We start from the raw sequence: 22,557 nt of genomic DNA, 5'->3' as shown, positions 1-22,557 counted from the left end.
ACACCTCCAGTTCACACACAAGCATGTACGAGTGGATCTACTCAATTACCTTCTCACACAGGATAAAAAGAAAAAAAAAGCTGACGGGAGAGAAGGTCTTCTCAGGAAAGGCTGCTATTATGGTCCTCATGGTTTCTGCAGGTTTTATGAAGGTAAATTTAAGCTTTTTAAGACCTCTAGATCAAGTAAAGAAATTTGAAGGATTACATTGAAGGGAATGGTGCATCAATATGTTCTCTTAATACAAATGTACACAAGTTTTATTAGAAACACTTTTTAAGTTTGAAAATATAGCTTTTAACCGATCTCAATTAGCCTACTATGATTCATTTATGATTAAACCAAGAAACAAAATGTCTTTCTGTGGGCCAGAAAAATCATCTTAATTCAAAAGAAGAATAAGTTTTCATTCCCCAAGGGCAGATATTTGTTTTTAAGTATAAGCTGACTTAAGCTGGTAAAATTTTACATTTCCATTTTGCGTAAAGCCTGATTTAAGGGTGATTAGACATTTATATTGGAAAGCAAAAATGCTGAGCAAGACATTTATTTATTTTTGCAGTGCATACAGCATTTAATGACTTGATGAATTTAAGAGTTTAAATAAGGCCTTAAATGGTGGAAGGGCGAGGTAAGACTTTTTAAGTCCTGTAAATACAACACTGTCTCATCGGAAAACGTGCCTCTACCTACTGTACAGTTCTGCAAAACTTCAAAAAACGTACCTATATATACAAGTCACAGCAGTTTCAGCTGGAATGAACTAGCTGCAGTAAAACACCAACAACTATAAAGTATAATCACAGACAGAATCAATATTTTCACGTGGTTCCTTGCACAAACACTGCAGTATGTTATGACCTCAAAACACAAATTCACGCTTTGATGTTTGTGTTAAATAATCATATTGGCCTGTGGCTTTTCTGACGTATTAAAACTTACTCGGTTACTCACCCGGTAAAGTGTTAAAACACAAGTCACGAAAGAGCTCAAAGCCTCACAGGTGAAGTAAAACGCAATGGTTGCCTCACCAAAAGCTTCGCATTTGTTTTTGCTCATTATCGGTAAAATTTAGTATGTTCATTTCCAACGAGATCATTAACCTTTTACGCCACTCACCGGATATTTAACAACTAGCTTTGTGTATTTTTAAGTGTGGAGCCCCCTACAGTTAAGTGAGTGTAATTCACTGTCATAATTACAGTGGATAGCTGTACGCGTGCATTTGTTGTTGGCATGAAACAATCCACTCTTTTTGCTCAATTTCGTAAGACAGAAGCCATCCACATTATTAGAAGTCAGTGTACCACAAGAATGATTTTAAAACTGATATTTTAAGATAGAAAAAAAATCGTAGATATATAGCTTTAATTTCCAAACTGCCTTAATAGTAGTTTCATTATCTATTTCACATAAAACTAAACGCGCTGTGTGCACTACCACTCACTGAACATTTCAATTTGAAAGTATCGCAAAAAAATTAAGGAGCCATGTAATATTTTACAGAAATGTCTCCACAGCTGTGTTTTTCCACTGAACCTGCACTAAGTGAATTCAAGCAACAACAAGGAATGTAACATTTCATAGATTGAACACAGTGAGGTATATGAAGCCATTTTAATTTATGCACATAAAACAAGCAAACAAAGTTTTACAAGTAGAAAAGAATTAGTAGAAATTGAAAAAGTGGATTCCCAAGCACCTCTCCATAAGGGATGGATGGTTAAGTTTATAAGTAAATTCATTCAAATATTTGAAAATGGAAGAAAATAAAAGCTGAAAAAGCAGTTCTTTGTGCTAAAAGCAGCTTGTTTTTACAGATAATACTTGTTTTCTCATGTAATTTTGAACTATCAAACAACTAAACAAATAGAAACATGTCGATAATATTCACATGATCAATGTTTTACATAAAAAGGTCCTATAGCGATTTGCAGGCCTTACACCACATAAAGACTAATGTTAACATGACAAGTCTTTTTTTGGTGACTGAATAGGGTTACTTTGAAACAAACTAACACATTTTTTTCAGAATAGACTCATCTATAAAAGCCACACTGACATATGCGTCATGAAAAGTGTATTTTACAACAAAAACACAGATATTCCCACCACTAAGAGCTCGACTAACAAGTGCCCCATATTGAGAGATATATGAACACATTTTTCAGAGACAGTGGTATCTACATATGGATTGTGTTTGTCTGTTGTGGCAAAACCCCGTCATAGGGCAGGCAGATGCACTGGAGACCACCGTAGGTCCTCAGTGAGGCACAGGGGCTTCTGATTCGGCACAGGAAACAAAGCAGTCCAAGAAGGCTCCACCCATTTAGGACGCAGGCCCCGCCCACTAACACTGGAATGCGACCAACCATGCAAATAAATGAAGCAACGATAAAGCAAAACACATTAGATGAGAATCATGCAAACATTCATGTGCGATCTCTACGTTGAGAGTTTATCGGCGTCTTGGTTGAATCAAATCTCCTGCTTTATTTGTCCACCATAGTTCAATTTCATTTAACGATGTCCGCACAACTGGAGAGCATGATGTCCTTGTTAACTGTGAGAATGGTTCTGTACAACTTTATTGGCATTTGATGGTAAAATGGTCCCACGTAAAATGTCTTTTTATTTATCCGGGTAACCCCGGAGAAAAAGAGGCAAAAAATAAAATCACTAGGTGATGAAGTTAATGTGGTGAAGATGACTGGAATCACAGATCCATTTTTAAAAGTCGTCATAAGTGTTGACGTCAGTGAAGTATGCGTTGGTATATGTTTTTCCTGCTAGCTGAGGGTTGAAATACTTATTTCTTTCCTCCAGGATCAAGTTATTCTTATTGAAAGCCTGTGGACGAGAGTAAAGAGAAAAATGTTTTCAGTTACAGAGAAAAGAGAACAGAAATGGAAAATACTTGATTTTGTGTGCATGGATGAAAAGTCGGACTGTATTGGGGCTGTGGATCTAGGCAAAAAAAGAAATCAAATCACAAATCACAAAAATCTTGCTTTGAGACTGAATGATGGCCAAACCATGAAGAGGGTTTAACAAAAGACTGATCCACTTGGCTGACAATACATTACTAACTTAAAAAAAAAAAAAATCGGCTAGAAAAGTTTTATTATTCACAGAATAATAAAAAATAGCAGTCAAAACAGATTGAAATGAGTAAACAAAGCTTTTCATACAAACTCAGAAATGTATTTTTAGTTGTCTCTGCCACCCATATGCTCAACATGGTTACACTACCTCTGCATCAGCCAATTTATACAAAAAGTATAAAAATCATTTATTATAAAATGTTTATTAAAATAATAGAATAAAACAATAAATAAAAGGTTTATTCAGTTCTTAAAAAAAATCAATATCAAGTTTTGAATATTAAAACAAGGTTCATAAATATAAAAATACTTTATTATTTTATTTTAATAAACATTTAAAATAATCATAAAACATTTAAAGACAAGGTTCATAAATATTAAAGGTAAAAATAAAATAGAAATATATAAATTAAATAAGAGTTTATTCTGTTTTTTTTAATTTTTATAAATCAATTACTTAGGCGGACAACGTTCATAAATATTAAAAAGTTTAATAAGTTTAATAAATGCTTTTTTTAAATAAAAAAACTAGAATTTATTCAGACTCCTACATAATTAGAAAGAACAATTAAAAAGAAATGTAACGAAGCGGTAAGCCAATGCCGAGCTCAGTGGGGTGGCAGTAACAAGCAAGCAAAATAATAACTCAGGAGAAAAGATTAGTCCGATTTACAGTGTAGAGAATAAAATAGACGGGGGAAAAAAACGCATGCAGCAAAATGGTAGTAGACAGCCATAATCATGATACGACACCAAAATTACACTGCCTTCTCACAAGCCTGAGTATCTGCTTTGTGGGATGATAGGAAATGCTGGTGACAAATGCAGACAGAACGAATGGGTGAGCACACCTGCCACGTACACGAGGGTCAGGGGAAGGACAGGGGATTCGCGAGAGGTCTGAGAGTCAGAGGAGAGGATGGTAATGCCGGTCAAGAGTTAGTAGAAAATCTCCAGGCCTCGCGCTACACCAGTGTTAGAAGATAAAGGCTGGCAAATGTGGTGCTCGTCCAAAGGCAAGAGAACGGAAACATCAGGCTGAAAAGAGGAATGGAGCACAATCATCCTCAGGGCAGCAGGAGACGGAAAGAAGGCCTATGCTGTGGGTTTTGCTCTGTTTGTGAAGCTATCATTAAAGTCAACATGAAATGGCCCTCGCAAACCAATTTTACTTCCATAATGACAGACTTCAAAGTAAAACAGAATAATTAAAAAGAAAAAAGTTTCCATCCAACTGGTTATTTCATACCAGAATGGAGTTTATAGTCAATTTTGGTGCTCTAACTCCCACTTTTTTTGACGGGGATGTAGAGGTTTAATGTCAAGTTCACTCTGACTCGCATTATGATTCATAATACATTTATAATAGCTATAAATGTTACTACTTTGATTACATAAAACAGATAATTTACCCCAAAATCATAATTTTATTAGAACTTATTCACATCATGTTACTCCAAACCCAAACTTTTGTTTAACAAAAATAATAAAAAGAAATATTTTTTAAATTTCTGGTATCAATTTAATCTATCCACTCAAAGTCCACACAACCAAAACTTTTTTGCATCAAAAAATATATATGATTACATACTCCATTTTATCAGAAGACATGAATTAAACCACTTATTTTATATGGATTTCTTTTTGTGTAACTTTTTGATGCACAAACGTTTTAGTCGTGTGGACTTTCAATGGAAGAACAAAAATGAGAATATTACAAATATCTTAATATGTCCTCTGAAGATGAAAGAATGTCACTCAGAGATTGCTAGTAAATTCCATAAATATTTAAAAAGAAACACATTAAACAAAATGTTTAAGTAGATACACTGAAACGTTTTCTCTGGTAAGCCCCCTGGTAACCGTCTATTCACTTTGCTTCCATCTGGTAAGCGCTTCTGTAGCCTGATGGCAAAAACTGAGACTTAGGAGGAGCTTCTTCCCCCAGGCCATCAGGCTCCTAAACTCTAACTCTGTGTCATAACATCACTTGACTCCATGTAAATATCACTATATCAATAAGCTATTCAGAATTTTTCTACCTCATATTGCTGCTATTTAAATACACTGGACAACTTTTGCACATTCTTTTGCACATTCCTCTTTATTACTATTTAAGTAAACAACATACTGACCTGCACATTTATATTTTTTTATCTTTTATTCTTTTCTTTTTTTAACTTTTCTTTTTCTTAATATTTGTATTCTATATAATTGCACTGTCCTTGGAGCGGACCTACATTTCACTGCTGGTTATACTCTGTATAATTGTGTATGTGACAAATAAAAATCTTGAATCTTGAAATAGTATTTTCTTGTTAAACATACTCCAGTAATTTCTGTTTTATTTAAAAAAAATAATAATAATTTTTACAGTGTGGGTTTGGAACGACACGAGGCTCTTTAGATATTAAAATGAACATTATTTTCCCTTTTAACATGGTGATATCAGCCATTTAAGTATTCTTTTCAGATCACTTTGATGAAATATCGCGGAGACGTTTTTCTTTAGAATAACATTGATGAATCACAGGAATGCATATTAAGAAAGTAAATAGGGTCAATTTGATGTCATGTTGACTTTATGGGAAAATATATTCCATACTTACAATAACAAACTGAAAGCATTCAGAAGAAGACAAAAACAATATGACAAATAAGTTGTGCATGGCAATAATACTATGTAGCCTTGAAGTTTCATTCATTCTTGTCATCAACAGAAAGTCAGGCGAGTGAACTTGTACAGTCTCAGGACAGTAAAACAAAGAGTCATTTGCTACATTACCCTTCAGCTGGGATGTTGTGTAAGTGATGCTATTCTAGTGCAATACATCCAGCTGATGAAATATGCAACTCCACAAAAGTGTCTGAACAAGCAATAACTGAGAAGCACTTTCCGTAATTAGTCATGAGTCTTGTACATTCAGGTCTAATGAAGCCTTAACTGTCCTTCTGACTAAATGTGAAAAATGATGGTGTGCTTTATTTTCGCTGTGCTTATGAAAAAATTATCCATGTGCCTAAATCTCAAAGTGCACTGCATAACTTTAAAACATTATGTAAAAAAAATAAAATAAAAAATACATTTAAGAAAAAAGTTCATTTTTCAGGGTTACAATAACTCACTAACAACAATAACATTCTCAGAAATGTACTGAAATGAGCTGGATATTGGTTTCTGATTTCATTTGAGACAATCTCACACAAACGCTGAGTATACAAACTGCACTTATGAGAAAGCAGTGTATGAATGTATGAATTGATTTAGACAAGACACATCGCACACATTCACACACAGACCACATACTAAATCCATCATACATTTCCCATATGAATAACATATTGCTGCTAGTATGAGTGAATAAGACCCACCTTAATGGCTTCAACTGAGTCGTACTTGTCCAGTTTGTTGATGTGGTTGGTGATGCTGGTGTTGAGCGGGGCGGCAGAAATGGGGTGGATTACTGTGGCATCATGGGACTGCTGCTGGTATCTCTGACAGTAAGTGTACACCAGTAGGGTCACCAGACAGCCGAGTATGGAGCTGCTCAGGCCCACAGCGATCATGTGGAACACATTGAAGTCTGGCAAGAGAGGCAAAACGGCTAATGGCTAAATGATCTGACGTAAGCATGATGGCTGGGGATTTGAGCATTGATCCTGAAGCCAGAGGATATCAATTATCCATTATCTGAGCCAATTAAACACTATAGTAAATTACAGTCAGCATCGCTGTTGCCCTGCGAGTCTACATGAACGGCCAATAATTGCTGTAAATGGAAGGACTTTACAGTGACAAGCCGTTCCAAATGCACATTTGTTTAATGGGTCCCAAAAAAGCTTTGAGGCACATTGTGTTTGTAATCAGTGTATTGAACATCAGTTTTGATGCACTTTGGTTAAATGGCAACTAGAGTTATGTTGTTCTCTGGAATAATGGTTTCTGATTGGTCAACTGTGACTTTGAACAGTCATATGAACTTTATATTTCATTGTTGTTCAATGGAAACATATAGCTGCTACTTTCATGTATCGTTCATGTATCACTCTGCGCTCTTTTTGTAATAAAAATGACCTTGGAGGTTTTCTTTTTTTAAATGTACTGCTGATCGTTTAAAAGTTTAGGTTCAGTAAGGTTTTTTAAATAAAGTATCCTATGTATGGAAGCCCATTTCCATCACAGAATAAAAAATAAAAAAGGCAATTGCGACTTTTTGTCTCACAATTCTGACTTTTATTCTCGCAATTATGAGTTTACATCTCGCAATTGCGAGTTAAAGTTAGAATCGCATGGTATAAACTCACAATTCTGACTTTTTTCTCGCAATTGCAAGTTTATATCTGCAAGTTATATAATTCTGAAAAAAAGTCAGAATTGGGAGACGTAAACTCCCAATTCAGAATTATGAAATAAAGTTGTAATTTTATTTCACAATTTTATTTCCTTTTTTTTTTATTAGTAGCACAAACAGGTTTCCATACCTATGTTCACCAAGTCTACATTTGTTTGATCAAAAATACATCAAAAACAGTAATATTGTAAAATATTATTAAACAGTAAAATATGTTTTTTTCCTATTTTAATATATTATAAATTGTAATATATTGTGATGGCAAATAAGTAATGATTAAATATCCTAATTTGGTTCTAAAAAAACAATGTTATGTTACTTAATAAATTTGTGGAAACCATGATACTTTTTGATTCTTTGATATAGAAAGTTCAAAACAATAGCATTTATTCAAAATAGAAATCATTTGTAACATTATACATGTCTTTATAGTCAGTTTTAATCAATTTATTACATTCTTGCAGAATAAAAGTATTAATTTCTTAAAAAATACTGACTCCAAACTATTGAACAGTAACGTATATATGTTAGCTAGCTAATGCAAAGAAAAAAAAAGACCTGGCTTTTTATTAGCAAAAGATTTCAGCTGATCTAAGCTTTATGCTAGAATAACAGGATCATTTTGACTCAAATCAATATTTCATGTCCATATACTTTTTTATTTGGCAAGTAGCTTAGCAATAAGGGGGGTAATGTACAGTTAGCCGGTCATAATTGCAAAATAACCCCCTGCAGAGCGATATAAGACTGCTTGTACACTACTTTACCTCCACACCATCTGTCCTCCTGACTTGAACGTGCAACAGATGTTTCTGAAGAGAACAGAACAAAAATCAAGAAAAGAACAGGGAAATGAATCCGTCAGGCTGATAAATGAGATCTTTAGAAGTTTCAGAACATTACAGCAAGAGAATTTCAAACTCAACCTATTATCGCAAAATTCAAAGAGCTGAATAAGGAAAGTGACACCTGCGACGCATTTTTATGATCAGTAATGGAAGTAAATGAGGTATAAAACTTTTCTAATGAGCTGTAATGGAATGTTACTCTGTGAAAGACATGAGGGCTCTGCAGGCCAGAAAATATTTACACAAGATTTACAGAATGGCCTTAAAAATCCACTCCCTGCGCTACACCATAAGAGAGGTAATAACTCCCCTGACGATCATACGTTTAGCTATTTCCATCTCTACAAAGTGGCAGATCACATAATTACTCATCATTTTAAAGATGAGCACATTAAAAATAAGATGATTGAATAAGGTACATTGTAGCTCATAATCAAAGAACTAAGTACAGTAACTCAGATATAATGTTCTCTCTTACAATTAGCACCCTCATGTTTGAGTTTGTAAAACTTGTGGAGCGGATGCAACTCAGGTATCGAATGTATGAATGCAAATGCTACACGAAACATACCAGCGTAATGCATTTGTTCGATCGTGCAACTTAGACAGGGCAGAGGATGAGAGGCTAATTATCCCTGCACTGCAGAAATCAATGGTTTGGTGTGTCTCGTATTACTTCTTGTCAATAAGGGAAGATCCTTGTTTGTCCAGGGGTCGATATGGCAAGTGTTTGAGTGTAAATGTGTGTGGGTTTCTGTGCCCACCTGGGATGAAGTTAGAGATGGGCAGGCAGGCACGAGTTTCACTGCTGTTGCCTGAGCACTGGTTGCCGGTGGGAAACAGGATGTCACAGTGCCGCCGGCGAACCTGAGACCCTGATGATTCACAGGGGGACCATTCGGACCAATCAGACCAGCTCTCTGTACATGACAACAACAAGCCCAAATCAGATACAAAGTGATGTAGAGGGGAGGGAATGTGAAGACGCCTCGTTTATCTATCCATCCATTCATTCATCCATCTCGTAAGTGTTTCTGCATAAATTCTCATCCATATACCCTGAGTCTCTGACACAAACTTGATCCATCCGCACCATAAATGTAACTGGTCTTTAAAGCTTCTTGATATAACTGATTGAACTGCTTATACAAACGTCACAAAATAAGTCTCAAAACCTATTAAAAATGCAACAGAAAATTCATATTTTCAGACTGCAGAGTGCAAATCCAAATGGCTGTGCCTTTATTTGAACATTAAAATCTAGGATATATGTGTATTTGTGTAATGTACTGTGAGCTTAAAAAACATGTATAATATATTTGTTCATTTTGATGTGTGCAGTGGTGAACTGCAATGTGCATTTGTAGGAATCTTTGATGCTTTAACTCAATGAGAGTGCAGTAAAACTGACTGGATCAGAAGCCGCTGTTATGTTTTCTGTTTCTCTTCTTTCCACTGCATGCCGCAGCTTATCATGCCCACTTCTATAACATTTTTCAAAATTGCTGTGAAAACTAACCCCTTTCTGAAATAGGAGGCTTCAAGACCCTTCAAATCAGCCCAGGGTCTAGCTAATCTCCCAGCCCAAAAAATTGCCCAAAATTCCTTCTAAAGGCCCTGAGATACTCACAGTGAAGTTCTTTTTTTAGTTGTTCAGAGTGAAAAGAAGTTAGGTAACACTTTATTTTAAGGACCAATTCTCACTATCAACTAGTTGCTTATTAACATGCATATTACTAGCATATTGTCTGTTTATTAGTACTTACAAAACACATATCAATGCCTTATTCTTCATGGCCATATTATAGATCCCTTAATTAATCCTACCCAATCCCTAAATTTAACAACTACCTTACTAGTTATTAATAAGCAGCAAATTAGAGGTTTGTTCAGGTAAAACGTCTTGTTAATAGTGAATGTGTGTTCCCTATTCTAAAGTGTTACCAAAGTTGAAAACACAGAAACAGCAGCATACTGTATCACTGGTGTTGCTACGAATGTCGTTTAGATGAATATAAAAATATGTGCTTCATGCCTTCCTCTCAATAATAAACAATACAAAATGGTGAGTCTTGTAACATGTAACTTACATTTTGTTACATTATATCAACTTTGCTTTTCAAACTGGAAGAATGAAATGGCTCTGAAAAAGGAAAAACCACTTTCCCCTTAATAAACAACATAATGAGTGCTAATATTGTTTTCATTGATGTGCAACCTGTACATATCTGTTATGACCTCAAAACAGAGTTTTAGGGTTTCATGACTCTTTAAACTTAAAAAAATGTATCAGTATCGCTGTCAGTTAGAATTACAAATTCAGTTTTCAGTTAGTATAAATCAGATGTTCATAGTGTTCATGTTTTTCCTTGTGTCTGACCTTAACATACTTAACAGAAGAGATAAACCAGAGAGGTTTTCCATATCAAAGAAGGCAGAGCCCCAGATCCACACCCACCTAATCACCACAGACCAATGGTAGCTTGAAGGTGTTTACCAACCAGTGCAAACTTTTCTGTAAAGTTTGGCAAGCTGTTTTGACCTAGAAACAATCTTCATTTTGGCCTGATTTTGTTCAAAATCATCACATCAGTTCATTTTTGAGTTGCTTGAAGTATAACGGGGCTTTAAAACAAAGAAACTAGACCTTCTTGGCAGATTAGACTTTCATTTACCTTAGACTTTCATTTTCCAGCAGGCAAGGCTTGAAATTGTGTTATGTGGTTATCTTATGAATAAACTGATTATCTATTTGGCCTCCAAGCTAATATAAACTATACCCTACAATGGAACCTAAAAAGCTTGGAATCCAGTTTAGGAGAACTTCCTCACAGGGTCTTCTGATTAGCATTCCCCTCACTTATCCTGTCCTCTGTCTCTTTGCTGCACTGTACAGCTACACACGCGCTCGTGTAATGAATGGTGTGACAGATAGACCTGAACGCAGCTAATAAAAGGTCACTCGGTAACCTCACTACAGTTCTGGCTAATGGATGGACTGACATTTGAATACAAGCTCTCTTCTTCCATTCACCTTTCCGTGGATCAATGTGCAAGGTTTGACTCCGTCATCAATCTTATCTTGCCCTCTGATTTTCTATGAAGTATGACATTTTGATTTCCTCTGCTTTCATTCTGCCACGGGCCGCTTTATGCGTGAGACATAACGAAAGGAAAGCAGGTACAAGACAAAGGCTTCCTTACCGAAAAAAAACTCATGTAATTTCCTGTCGGATTCAAGGTGTGAGTGTATGTGAGTTCACATAGGTTGAGTTCATGCACGTGATAAAGTGTGTGTGTGTGTACCAGGGCAGGGTTGGATGTTGCAGAGGGCCTCTTCAGTATGCAAACCCAGGCAGATGTCACCTCCGTAGGCAGGTGGAGGGTTGTTACAGGTGCGTGTGCGCATGTAGTGGCCTCCTCCGCATGTCACTGAGCATTTAGACCAAGGTGACCAGCACGACCAGCTCCCATCCACTGAAAGATAAGGAAAAGAGGAGACTCAAATTACTACTGTGCTTGTCTCATGAATAATTTTGGGACTAGCATCTTACATTTCTTTCAGTAAATAAAGAAAATATTTTTCGTAATAATTTTGAGCAACTATAAATGTGTAACAATAGTTCATATCGATAAAGGCAAGTGTGTTTGTTCTCTACACTTCTCACACTGTTGCTCAGCAAAGAGGAGTCATTCAGATAAACATGTTTAGTGCCATTAAATTTAAATGGGAAATATCATGGAAAACATCATTTAAAATAATAAAAATAAAAGAGTTCATTTTAATACGAACACATACAGTAGCCCCATAACACAAAATGTTCTTCAAAAGGAGGTCATTCAGAAGGCATCACATTTGTGACTCATTTCACATTTTAGGAGGTTAGCCAATCATAGCACAGCTCATTTACATGTAAAACTCTTAAAAGAACACTGGCCTGTTAAAAGGATGAGAGGATAGAAAACAGTCATATAAAACTAAATTGTCTATTGAAACACAAACAGTCAAAATCAGTCTTAGCTGATTTTATAGCTGGTCTATTGGCTAGTTTGAAACTAAGTCATCTTAGGCTGGTTTTCAAGCAGGGTTATGACTGTATTTGATCTTGAGACACTGATCCACTAAAGCCAGAGACACACTGCACAATTTTAGCAATCCTATAAGATCACTGCATGTGACACTGTGTGACATATATCGAATAAACTTGGCTACGACATGCGTGTAGACTGTACGACGATGACACCTATTGACTTCTAGGCTATGACACACGTTACTATAGAATAAAACATCATCAGCACGCGCTAGTGGTAAACAAAAAGAGCATGATAAATCACACTTTAGCAGTTGTAGTTTTTATGTGTTCTTTAAAAAACTGGAAGCGGTGAAAGAGGAAGGGATAAGAGCTTGAGGTAAGCAGTTTTATGTTTTAGTGCCATGTCGTGCTGATTTCATGTCGAATTTTTATTGGTTGGTCAGTAAACGTGGATCGTACCAGCAAACACACTGTGCAACAATCATGTTGCATTTCTGACACTGTCAGAAAATTATCATAGGCTATCTTTTGTCGCAAGACCGTGACAACGCCATCTTTGAACCTCTCTCACAGGACTACCGATAAGTAGCCACAATCACAGAAATCGCCACGATTGTTTCACAATGCCAATCTTTTGTCTGGGACAGCCAAAAATCAGGCTTAAGGGGGAAAAGTGAATGTGCTCCATTTAATTTAAATAGATCCAGAAAATGTATTCATCTAGTACCACAATGTAAATGAACAACATCACCCTAGTTACCATCTGGTGTCAAAACAAGCTAAATCCTACTGCGCTTGTGTCATGAATAATTTTGGGAATAGCATCTGTCATTTCAAAGTAAATAAAGAAAATGTAATAATTATATCTGAATAATTGCAAGTGTGATTGCCACTCTAAATGCGTAACATTAGTTTCTATCAATAAAGGCAAATGTGTTTTATGACATTTTTCTCTACACTTTTCTCTCTGTTGCTCAGCAAAGAGGAGTGATTCAGACTGAGCATATTTAGTGTTATTGAATTGAAATGGGACATATCATGGAAAACAGGATTTAAAATGAAAAAATATTACAAATATAAGAGTTCAATTTATTATGTACACTTCCATAACACAACCATTTGTAGAAAATGATCTGCAAAACAGGTAATTCAGAAGGCATCACATTTGTAATATCAAAATGATTATGATTTAGATAATAGCAGCTATTAAATATTCAGAAATTTGGTGGGGTTGGGACTCATTCGACATTTGAAGAGGTTAGCCAATCATAGCACAGCTCATTTACATATAAATCTATTAAAAGAACGACGGCCTGCTAACAGGGTGAGAAAAGTGACAAAACTAAGAAACGCTGATTTTAGCTGGTCTGTTGGCTAGTTTTAGAGAGGTTTTGGGCACTATTCTGCTGGTTTTAGCAGAAGGATATTCAGCAAGGTTTGTATTTGGTGAAACATTGATTATAAGTGGACTTTGAGGGGAAAAGTGAATATGCATTTCATTTAAATAGATCCAAAACGATCTCTACAATGAAATTATCTGGTGTCAAAACCAGCTAAATCCAGATGCTAAGACTGCTGGGAATCCGGGGGTCGATGAGGCGAGAGGCTATTCACACAATCTGCTCTGGAGCTCTGCTTCTCCCTCGCGCTCTCACTCTGACGAAACGAACCATCAATTCACTCCCTCCCCTCTTCAGCGAGTGCCAAGCTCAGGGTCATCACCCGCGACAACTGAGGGAACAGAGAACAACTCACAAAACACTACGACTGTCTTGGCACTAATTAAAGGAAAACAAGCATACTGAGTCTCATTTTACATTAGCATTAGCCGTCTGACAGGTTTGTGGAAGAGGGGTGAGAGTCACTGACATGAGTAGATTTTGGCTGCGTTTAGTATGAAATATTAGCATACTGATTACTGTATAGTGCACAGTATATTGGTTGCTATTAACAAACTGCATTCTAAACGGTATGCGGTATGCTACAAATATTAAAAAATTATATTTAAAAAAATTAAAAAAAGCATTTGTGCTATGATCTCATAGCATATTTAGGAAATGAGCAGATTTAGGAAATAAGCAGAGGTTTCTGTCCCTCCACTGAAAATCCAGGTAACCAAAACTTAGAAGATATAAAAAGGTCATAAAGGCATTGTAAAAACAATCCATTTTAATTGAACGGTTTTAAGAAGTATGTTAGCTTTAGCTAATTAACTGGGGGGCGGGGGATTCATTGAATCAGAATCAGAATCAGAATGAGCTTTATTGGCCAAGTATGTTTACACATACGAGGAATTTGTAGTGACAGAAGCTCCACAGTGCACAATGTACAAAGCAGCAAAAACACAATATATAATATAGACAAAAATATTGCAAAAAACAAACAAACAAAAGCAACAACAACAAAATTAAATTAAAGATAAATTTGACTGGAACCCTTTTTTTCCCCAAAAATTTCTATAGACATTTATATAATACTGTTATCATGAATTATTTTAGCCATGATAACCGTGGAGTGAAATTCTGATATCGTGAAGAGCCCTCCAACCTTTGTATATTGCTAAAAATATTTTTTAAAGTTGTAAATGCAACAAAAAGTTAATTTAGGAGAGTACATTTTTAAAGAAATTACTATTTCAGTCTACTTAAAAAAAACACTATTTAATTCAATGCATTACTTACTGTTTCTTTGTAATTTGGGAATTTTACTTGCAATTTCTGAAAGAAAATTGCTTCAAAGTAAATCCTACTCCAGTAGAATAGAATTTAGAATTTTTCCAGTGTATTTCATTCTAGCAGTATAACATTTTTTTTTTAAACTAGCGCCCAATTTTGATTTGGGAAGCTCAAATACCTTTTCCTGTCTGTTGCCTTTGAAGTCACAGCTCAGGATAGTTGCTAGGAAAGGCTAGTTGTTGACTGTATCTCACATTGTTGGAGAAAAATTATATTAAAGACATAAGTAAACCAAATATTGCATTTTTATCATCTGTTATAGCTTCTCTATTGCAAAAAAATGACAAATCAGCTCATGTCTGCCCTGGCATGACTGATCTTCTCATTTCACCCTTGTGGCCTGCAACAAAAAAAGATTCATTCGTTTCAAAGCCTCCACAACTGCAACCGCGAGACCTCCGTCTGCCCCTCTCAAAACAAAATAATGCATTTCAAAGGTCTTACTTTGAACATATAAAGATTTAGCTCGGCAAGAAGGAACCAATAAAAGACACAGTGAGAATATTGGTCACAGACATGCTCTGGTTCAGAGACGCTTATGGAGGTGTAGAGCAATTTGATGTGTTCTTTTCCAAGCTTCCTGCTGGGATACGCTTGATGAAAGTCATCTGTATTATTCTGTCATCATCTGTACAAAGGAGCTATTGAATCCAAGCGCTACTAAGACGTTTCATTGGAAGTAGACAAGGACTGAATTAACTTAGTGACGTGCAGAGCACAGTTACTGATCGACAGTGCGCTCACATAGTTTGCTGTACAATCTGTCATCTACCACTTTTATGAAATTTGCGCTGCGATTCCTGATCTGTTGGCAATTACTCCTGCGGAGAAAAACATCAATAAGTCTAATCAGGTCTCAAAACCTCTGGAGGTCTTTGTTAATGAAGCAGTCCCGCTGGTCTTGCTACTGTCACTTTACAGGAAATATGTTATTTCCTGTTAGAAAACAGCTGCTGTAAAATTAAGACTGAGGAGCAATTAGAGCTATAAACTACAGTACACCCTGCTTTGATGGTTTCGGGCTCCAAAAACAGGCTATTGATTAATTACGATTGCAAAACAAATTCCACATTGCCTGATTGTGTCTTGTTCACCGTTAGGTATCATAAAATACCCAAGTAGCGCATTTCCATTTAGACAGCATATTTCCAGCACACATAACGATGAGCGCTCATTTAATTAGAGAGCTTTTTCCCCTCCTTCAACTTTAGAGAGGGTGTACACCATTGTCACAAGCCTGCCGGTGTAATTAGCTTGAAATGTGATTACACACAACGATGCCACAGAGATTTCTCTCCATTTCCACCGGAAAATTGAGGTCCTTGCACCTTAAAACAGGGAGGCTGTCTTCTACGCGTACAAATACCACGCACAAATGTGGGTTGTGTCTTACTTGTTGATGTCTGGAATCCTTCTTTATTCCCTGCACACCAGTAACAAACTGAAAAAGGACAGTTTTTATGTTTGTTTCCATATAAACAGTTGAAGAGAGAATGGATAAGTCTGAATTCGATTTGTGTTGTATGATGGTTTTTAAAGTAATCGCAGTGTTCTTTTTTTCAACTAAATAAGTGCTGGTGCTCGACTGGAGGATATGTTAGCCTCTTTCAGAATATTTTCCATTAAGACAAGCTGCGATTTAACTGGTAGACAAACAAACAGCACATTTCTGTTGTTTACGAATTTATTTTAACATCTAAAGAAAATTAATTAATCACAATCTGGCTTGGATGAAATGTTTTTACATACATAATGAATAAAATGTATAGTTATCAATTTAAATATATGATATTTATATATCAAATCATTTAATTTACTTTTGGTTAATCTGTGAAGTCTTTGTAGGTGACAAATATACACTACTGTTCAAAATATTTTTTTAAAGAAATAATACTTTTATTCATCAAGGACGCATTAAATTGATCAGTAAAGACTTTATAATGTTACAAAATACTTTATTTCAGAAAAGTGAACTTTATTTCACTTTAAGTTTCACTTTATTTTATTATTTTACTGTATTTATAAGTGAAAGTGAAGTGACATACAGCCAAGTATGGTGACCCATACTCAGAATTTGTGCTCTGCATTTAACCCATCCAGCGTGCACACACACACAGCAGTGAACACACACACACCGTGAACACAGACCCGGAGCAGTGGGCAGCCATTTATGCTGCGGCGCCCGGGGAGCAGTTGGGGGTTCGGTGCCTTGCTCAAGGGCACCTCAGTCGTGGTATTGAGGGTGGAGAGAGCGCTGGACATTCACTCCCCCACCTACAATCCCTGCCGGCCCGAGACTCGAACCCGCAACCTTTGGATTACGAGTCCGATTCTCTAACCATTAGGCCACAACTTCCCTGTATTATACTGTATTAGTTAATTTTTTTATCAAATAAATGCAGCCTAGTTGAGCAAAATATACTTTTTCTAGAACAAAAATGATTTTTTTTTACATTACAAACTAAATTTAAAATAATAAATGATATTTATACATATAATTTAATTCCAGAATGGGGAAAACAATGGGAAAATCAGTGTCTGGAGAAGCTGTCTAAATCACAAATATATGAATGGAAAAAGCTGGAAAAAGTTTATGTATGAGGACTGCTAACCTGGACATGGTGTAGCATTGCACTCCTGAAATTCCTGGGCAGTCCCGAGGCAGGTGATTCCTCCATATTTGGGTTTGGGGTTGGAGCAGGTGCGTTTGCGGTTTCGGACCCCGGAGCTACAGTCCCGACTACATTGGCTCCAAGGCCCCCAGGCGGACCAGCCTCCATTAACGGTCAATCCAGAGATATGTCCAGAACGCAGCAAATCTCCTACACAAACAAGAATAAACAGATTAAACTCCTGGGAAATCATGGGAATTCGATGCTCTTCAATAAAACCTCACAGGGTTTTTGATTTCAGAGAATATTATTTAAACAAATGTGTAAATCTATAAAAAAACATCCATACCACCTGAACTATTTCAAAAGAATATGAGCAAAATAGATTTTTTGGACTATTACTGTATTACTGTATGTGTTTGTGTCAAATAACATTTATCTTATCAAACAGAGTGTTTTTGTCGCAGAGTATCTGTCTGCACTGTGACCTCTGTGTTTGTACGTTTGACCTTGAGCGAGATCCATCTGTGACAGTCCCTGTGAGCCACAGCAATTTATCCATTCTGAGCAGGCGGCGGCGCTACATGGGTCGACCTATAATCTCTCCAGCACCAGAGCACACAGCCCTCTCAAAGGTAATAGACTACTTCATAATCTACTCACACCTCAAAGCAGGGCGCCCGGCTCTGATGGCTAATAGCAAGGGAACACAGGTGTCAGTACATGCTAGACCCGCAGGTAAACAAACCGTGCTGCGTTCAATGACTTTAACCAAGAAATGACTGACTACATTGATTTTTAGGAAAGTATAAAGTCATATTATGGAATCGGATTTTGACTTTGCTATGCTTGCTGGTTGTTAAGATCACATGCAAATTGAAGAAGATAAATTGCCATTAAAAAAGGCAGCGCTTATGCATACGCACTGAACTTTCCCAGCCCAGATTCTGTGATGTGTTAGACAATAGGATCAGCGGTACATCTGCCGAGCGAGATGGGTGGCATTATATCCTGCACAATCAAGAAAATTAATAGCTCTTGTGGATTAAGAGTGTGGCTTTTATGCAATTCCCCAGAGCTGTCGTAAACTGTCTAGCGGTCACCAGCGCTTATTAAAAGTTAGGGGGTGGGTAATTAGAAAGGACTCCCTGATGGGCCTGCATAGTGGGCGGTTAATGCCTCTGCAAATACATGTAATTACAATGACATACAGCATTCAAGCATCGCCATTGAAGCCATTGAGACACAAACGGTCAACTGAACAGTGTGGGGTGCTAACAGCTTTTTAAATGAGAAATTATATGAATTTGTAATTATTGGTTATAATTTAATAGTTTTTAAAATAATGAATGATATGATTTGTAACTATTGAATATAATTGAACAGCTTTTTAAATGAGAAATTACATTAATTTGTAATTATTAGTGCTGTCAAACAAATAATCACAATTAATCGCATCTAAAGTTTCATGTTTACATAACATATGTATGTGTACTGTGTATATTTATTATGTATATATAAATAAACACGCACAAACAGTATATATTTTGAAAATATTTACATGTATATAAATTTATATTTATATTTTTATATTTTATATTACATTATACATTTATATTACATTTTATTATTACATTTTATATTATAGTATATTACATATAAATATATTTAATATATAAACAACATTTTTCTAATAATAAAACTAGTCTAATAGTTTTTATTAATTCATAAATTATATTATTTTTAATTTTCAAAAATAATGTTTTTTTTAATACAAATTGAATTTATTTGTTTGCTTTTAAATGACAAAATATATTAATGTAATTAAATTTTTATTTAAAAAACTGAACTGAAAAAAAGATGGTTTGCTTCTTATTTTCTTTAACAAAAACAGCCCTTGTGATGCATGAATTGCAAAAGTTTTAAATTTCTATTCGGTTTTAAACTTGATTTTTAATCTCAGATTTTCAGATGCGCTTTCCGAGTTTTTGGGCCTGACTGTGTAAAGTTGAGACCAAAATCACTGACAGTGAGATTTTCTATTTTGTATCCAAGGACATGTGTATGTAATGCACCACAGAGAAATTTGCCAGCTGAGATCCTAAGGTCTGCAGAATCTGACACTGAGTGGGATTCTAACTGATGGCAGATCTGTGGGGAACCGACAGTAAATAGCCTTGGAGATATCAGCCGCTTCTCTGAGAAAAAGAGGATGAAAGAAAGAAAGAAAAAAAGAGAGAAAGACAGAGACGGAGAGATGGAGCTGTCCGTGCAGCACAGTATTTAGATGAGAAAATAGTGCTAAAGTCACACGCTAAAATGATGTGCTATTGTTTCTGAGATAAATGAAGGCATCACTCATAGCCAAATTACAAACTTGGGCCATCATCAGTTATGCCCTCTGGCTTATGCTGCAAACAATCTCAAGGTTTTAAGATGAGTAGCTTGACTGTTTGGCAGCATTTTTACTCTAGCCACTGCCATTACTCCAGCAAACAAATAGATATAATGGTGCATGTATTGATTTTTATTGTACTGAAGGTTAAGCGTTAAACACTTGCACTAAAAGAAAAATGGGTCTGTATTCTAACGAAAGCTACAGAGCCTTTTTTTGCACAATAAAAATAATCACCCTCTCAGTTTCTAAACTGTGTTCATTAAATTGCAAATTATTATATCATTTTAACAGTTTGTACCGGTTAATGTATAAACTACTCAGTTTAGATCTGTGGGTTGCCCGAACAGCTAATTAACAATAATTAGGCTGGTCTGAGGTTCACATCACCCTGATCAGATATGTTTTTTTTAGGGGTTAGGCATATAAGAATCAGTTTGTTTTTAATTTGATATGGCATCTTAAAAAACGGGACAAAAAAAAAAAAAAAGGCAATGTGTGACAAAGACAAAGACTGGAAAGATTCGGAAAGATTTTTTAATGTTTTGAAAGAATCTTTCATGCTCACCAAGGTGGCATATATTTGATTAAAAGAACAGCATTTATTTGAAACCGAAATCTTTTGTAACCTTATAAATGTCTTCAATGTCTCTTTCAATTACTTTAATGCATCCTTGACGAATAAATTATAAAAAAAAAATCTTTTGAACTGTAGTTTTTGTGTCTGAATGCATACGGCTATAAAGGGGCAGAATTTAAAGATTTTTTTTTTTATTTTTATTTTTTTTATAAAAGCCCAGCACTGTCTGCGTGTTAATTTAAAGCACAGCTGAAAATGTGTAAGAGGACTAGTTGACTGTCATCCATTCATATCTTGAATAATCTCAGAGGACAGAACTTTTAAACTTATAAACACTAGTAAATTAACTGATGACCATCAAGGTTCGAACAAATACAGGCAGCATTTTATCAAAGAAAGTGATGTTGCTATCTGACATTGTTCTATATTTTTATTCAGGTTAATCTACTTATTATAATTAAGTAAACTGACAGCAGCTCACTAAGCAAAGCTCCTGAATCTGTGTGTAAATAACGACCAGCTGCTGCAGACAATGATAATTTCTTTGATTTGCTCCTAAAAAAGAAAGCAGAGAAATCTAGGAACCTTATCTGCACAAAGCCAATTTACATTTGCCTAATAAAAAAAAAACTGACATCAAATGCATTTCCTATCTGAAAATGTCAGCCAGGGCTGATTCTACTGATCTTGTTTCTTTCATAATTTTGATATTAGACAGAGAAAGAGGCTCAGACCTCAAAGTCTTGACAAAATAGCAACAAACACGTGACTTCTACTTGAGAAAGCCAAGGTGACTTCCAGAGCTCTGCTAACTCAGTTTATCTACAGACAACTGAATGTCCTTGTGGTTATACAAATACATTTTACAAAAAGAAAAAGAGCCAATTTTTCAGCATTTAGTGCCTTAACAACACAAATACAACCCCTAATGAATCCAAAAATGTAATTTTCAACCCTATTCATCATCTTGCAGTAATTCCATGAGTTTGATTGTATAATGCAAACTTTAATACAATCACATATAGTCATTCCTCCACTCTAGATTGTTCCACATGAACTCTGCAATGAGACGCTGTGCTTTATCACCCTCTCTTTCACACAGCATGGCTTACGGATTCAAATCGATATGGGCCAGCCGAGACGTGAGGCTAAATCTTGGCCAAGTGGCAGCCCATTCATTTCAGAACTCATCTTCCCTTGTGGCTTCACTGACATCAACACACATCTTTAGTGTGGAGGTGATTATGGGACTAGGCCTCCTCTGTACGATATGCAGTACGTTAACCACTGTCCAGAAACATCTGTCATGACAGAGCGTGCAGCGGGTGCTTCAAGCTAAATAATGGTTAAAATGCAGAAATTATTCATGTGTATGTTGGGCACTTAATATTTATGAATTATACTGATGCAGCACTGATGAATCATCTGAATGTCAGAGAAATACAGATTGCATTCAATACTAAACAGAAAAATTAAAACTAACATTGCAGATGACGCTAACACCTCTAAAAATGCTGTGTGTGCCTGTATATGCATGTGAACGTAAAAAATTATCTTATGCTCACCAAGACTATTTAAGTGATCAAAAATGCTGTAAAAGCAGTAATATTGTGAAATGTATTGAAATTTAAAATAACATATAGCCATTACAGTTTTAATAGCCATAACTCCAGTGTCACATGATCCTTCAGAAATTATTTGAATATGTGGATTTGCCGCTCAATAAAGATTTTATTTTAAAATCAATGTTGAAATTCTTATGTAGAAATTTTGACATTTTCCATGTAAATTTTTTTCAGGATTCTGTGATGAACAAGGTTCAAGAGAACAGCATTTATTTGAAATAGAAAACTTGTGTAGCCTAACAAAGTAAATGTGTTTGTGTATACATATATAC

The 22,557-nt window shown here is 35.6% G+C and overlaps 1 protein-coding gene across 2 annotated transcripts in view; it reads right to left on the bottom strand.

Annotated features, from left to right (window-relative positions):
• Positions 1–1,598: 1,598 nt before the first annotated feature.
• LOC306865247 (semaphorin-5A-like) overlaps positions 1,599–22,557 on the bottom strand; it is a 136,393-nt gene continuing 115,434 nt past the window's right edge. For both annotated transcript variants that reach the window (XM_079409747.1, XM_079409748.1), the window contains 6 exons: positions 17,686–17,895; positions 11,611–11,781; positions 9,069–9,224; positions 8,224–8,268; positions 6,477–6,688; positions 1,599–2,850 (listed from right to left, as the gene is read on the bottom strand). In XM_079409747.1, the coding sequence (XP_079265873.1) occupies positions 2,731–2,850; positions 6,477–6,688; positions 8,224–8,268; positions 9,069–9,224; positions 11,611–11,781; positions 17,686–17,895 (914 nt within the window). In that variant the 3' untranslated portion in view covers positions 1,599–2,730. The remainder of the gene's footprint in view (positions 2,851–6,476; positions 6,689–8,223; positions 8,269–9,068; positions 9,225–11,610; positions 11,782–17,685; positions 17,896–22,557) is intronic.

The sequence above is a fragment of the Barbus barbus genome (genome assembly GCF_936440315.1).
Source record: "Barbus barbus genome assembly, chromosome: 46".
Lineage (NCBI taxonomy): Eukaryota > Metazoa > Chordata > Actinopteri > Cypriniformes > Cyprinidae > Barbus > Barbus barbus.
Note: the sequence above shows the minus strand (reverse complement) of the source record. Positions and strands in the feature narration are given on the sequence as shown.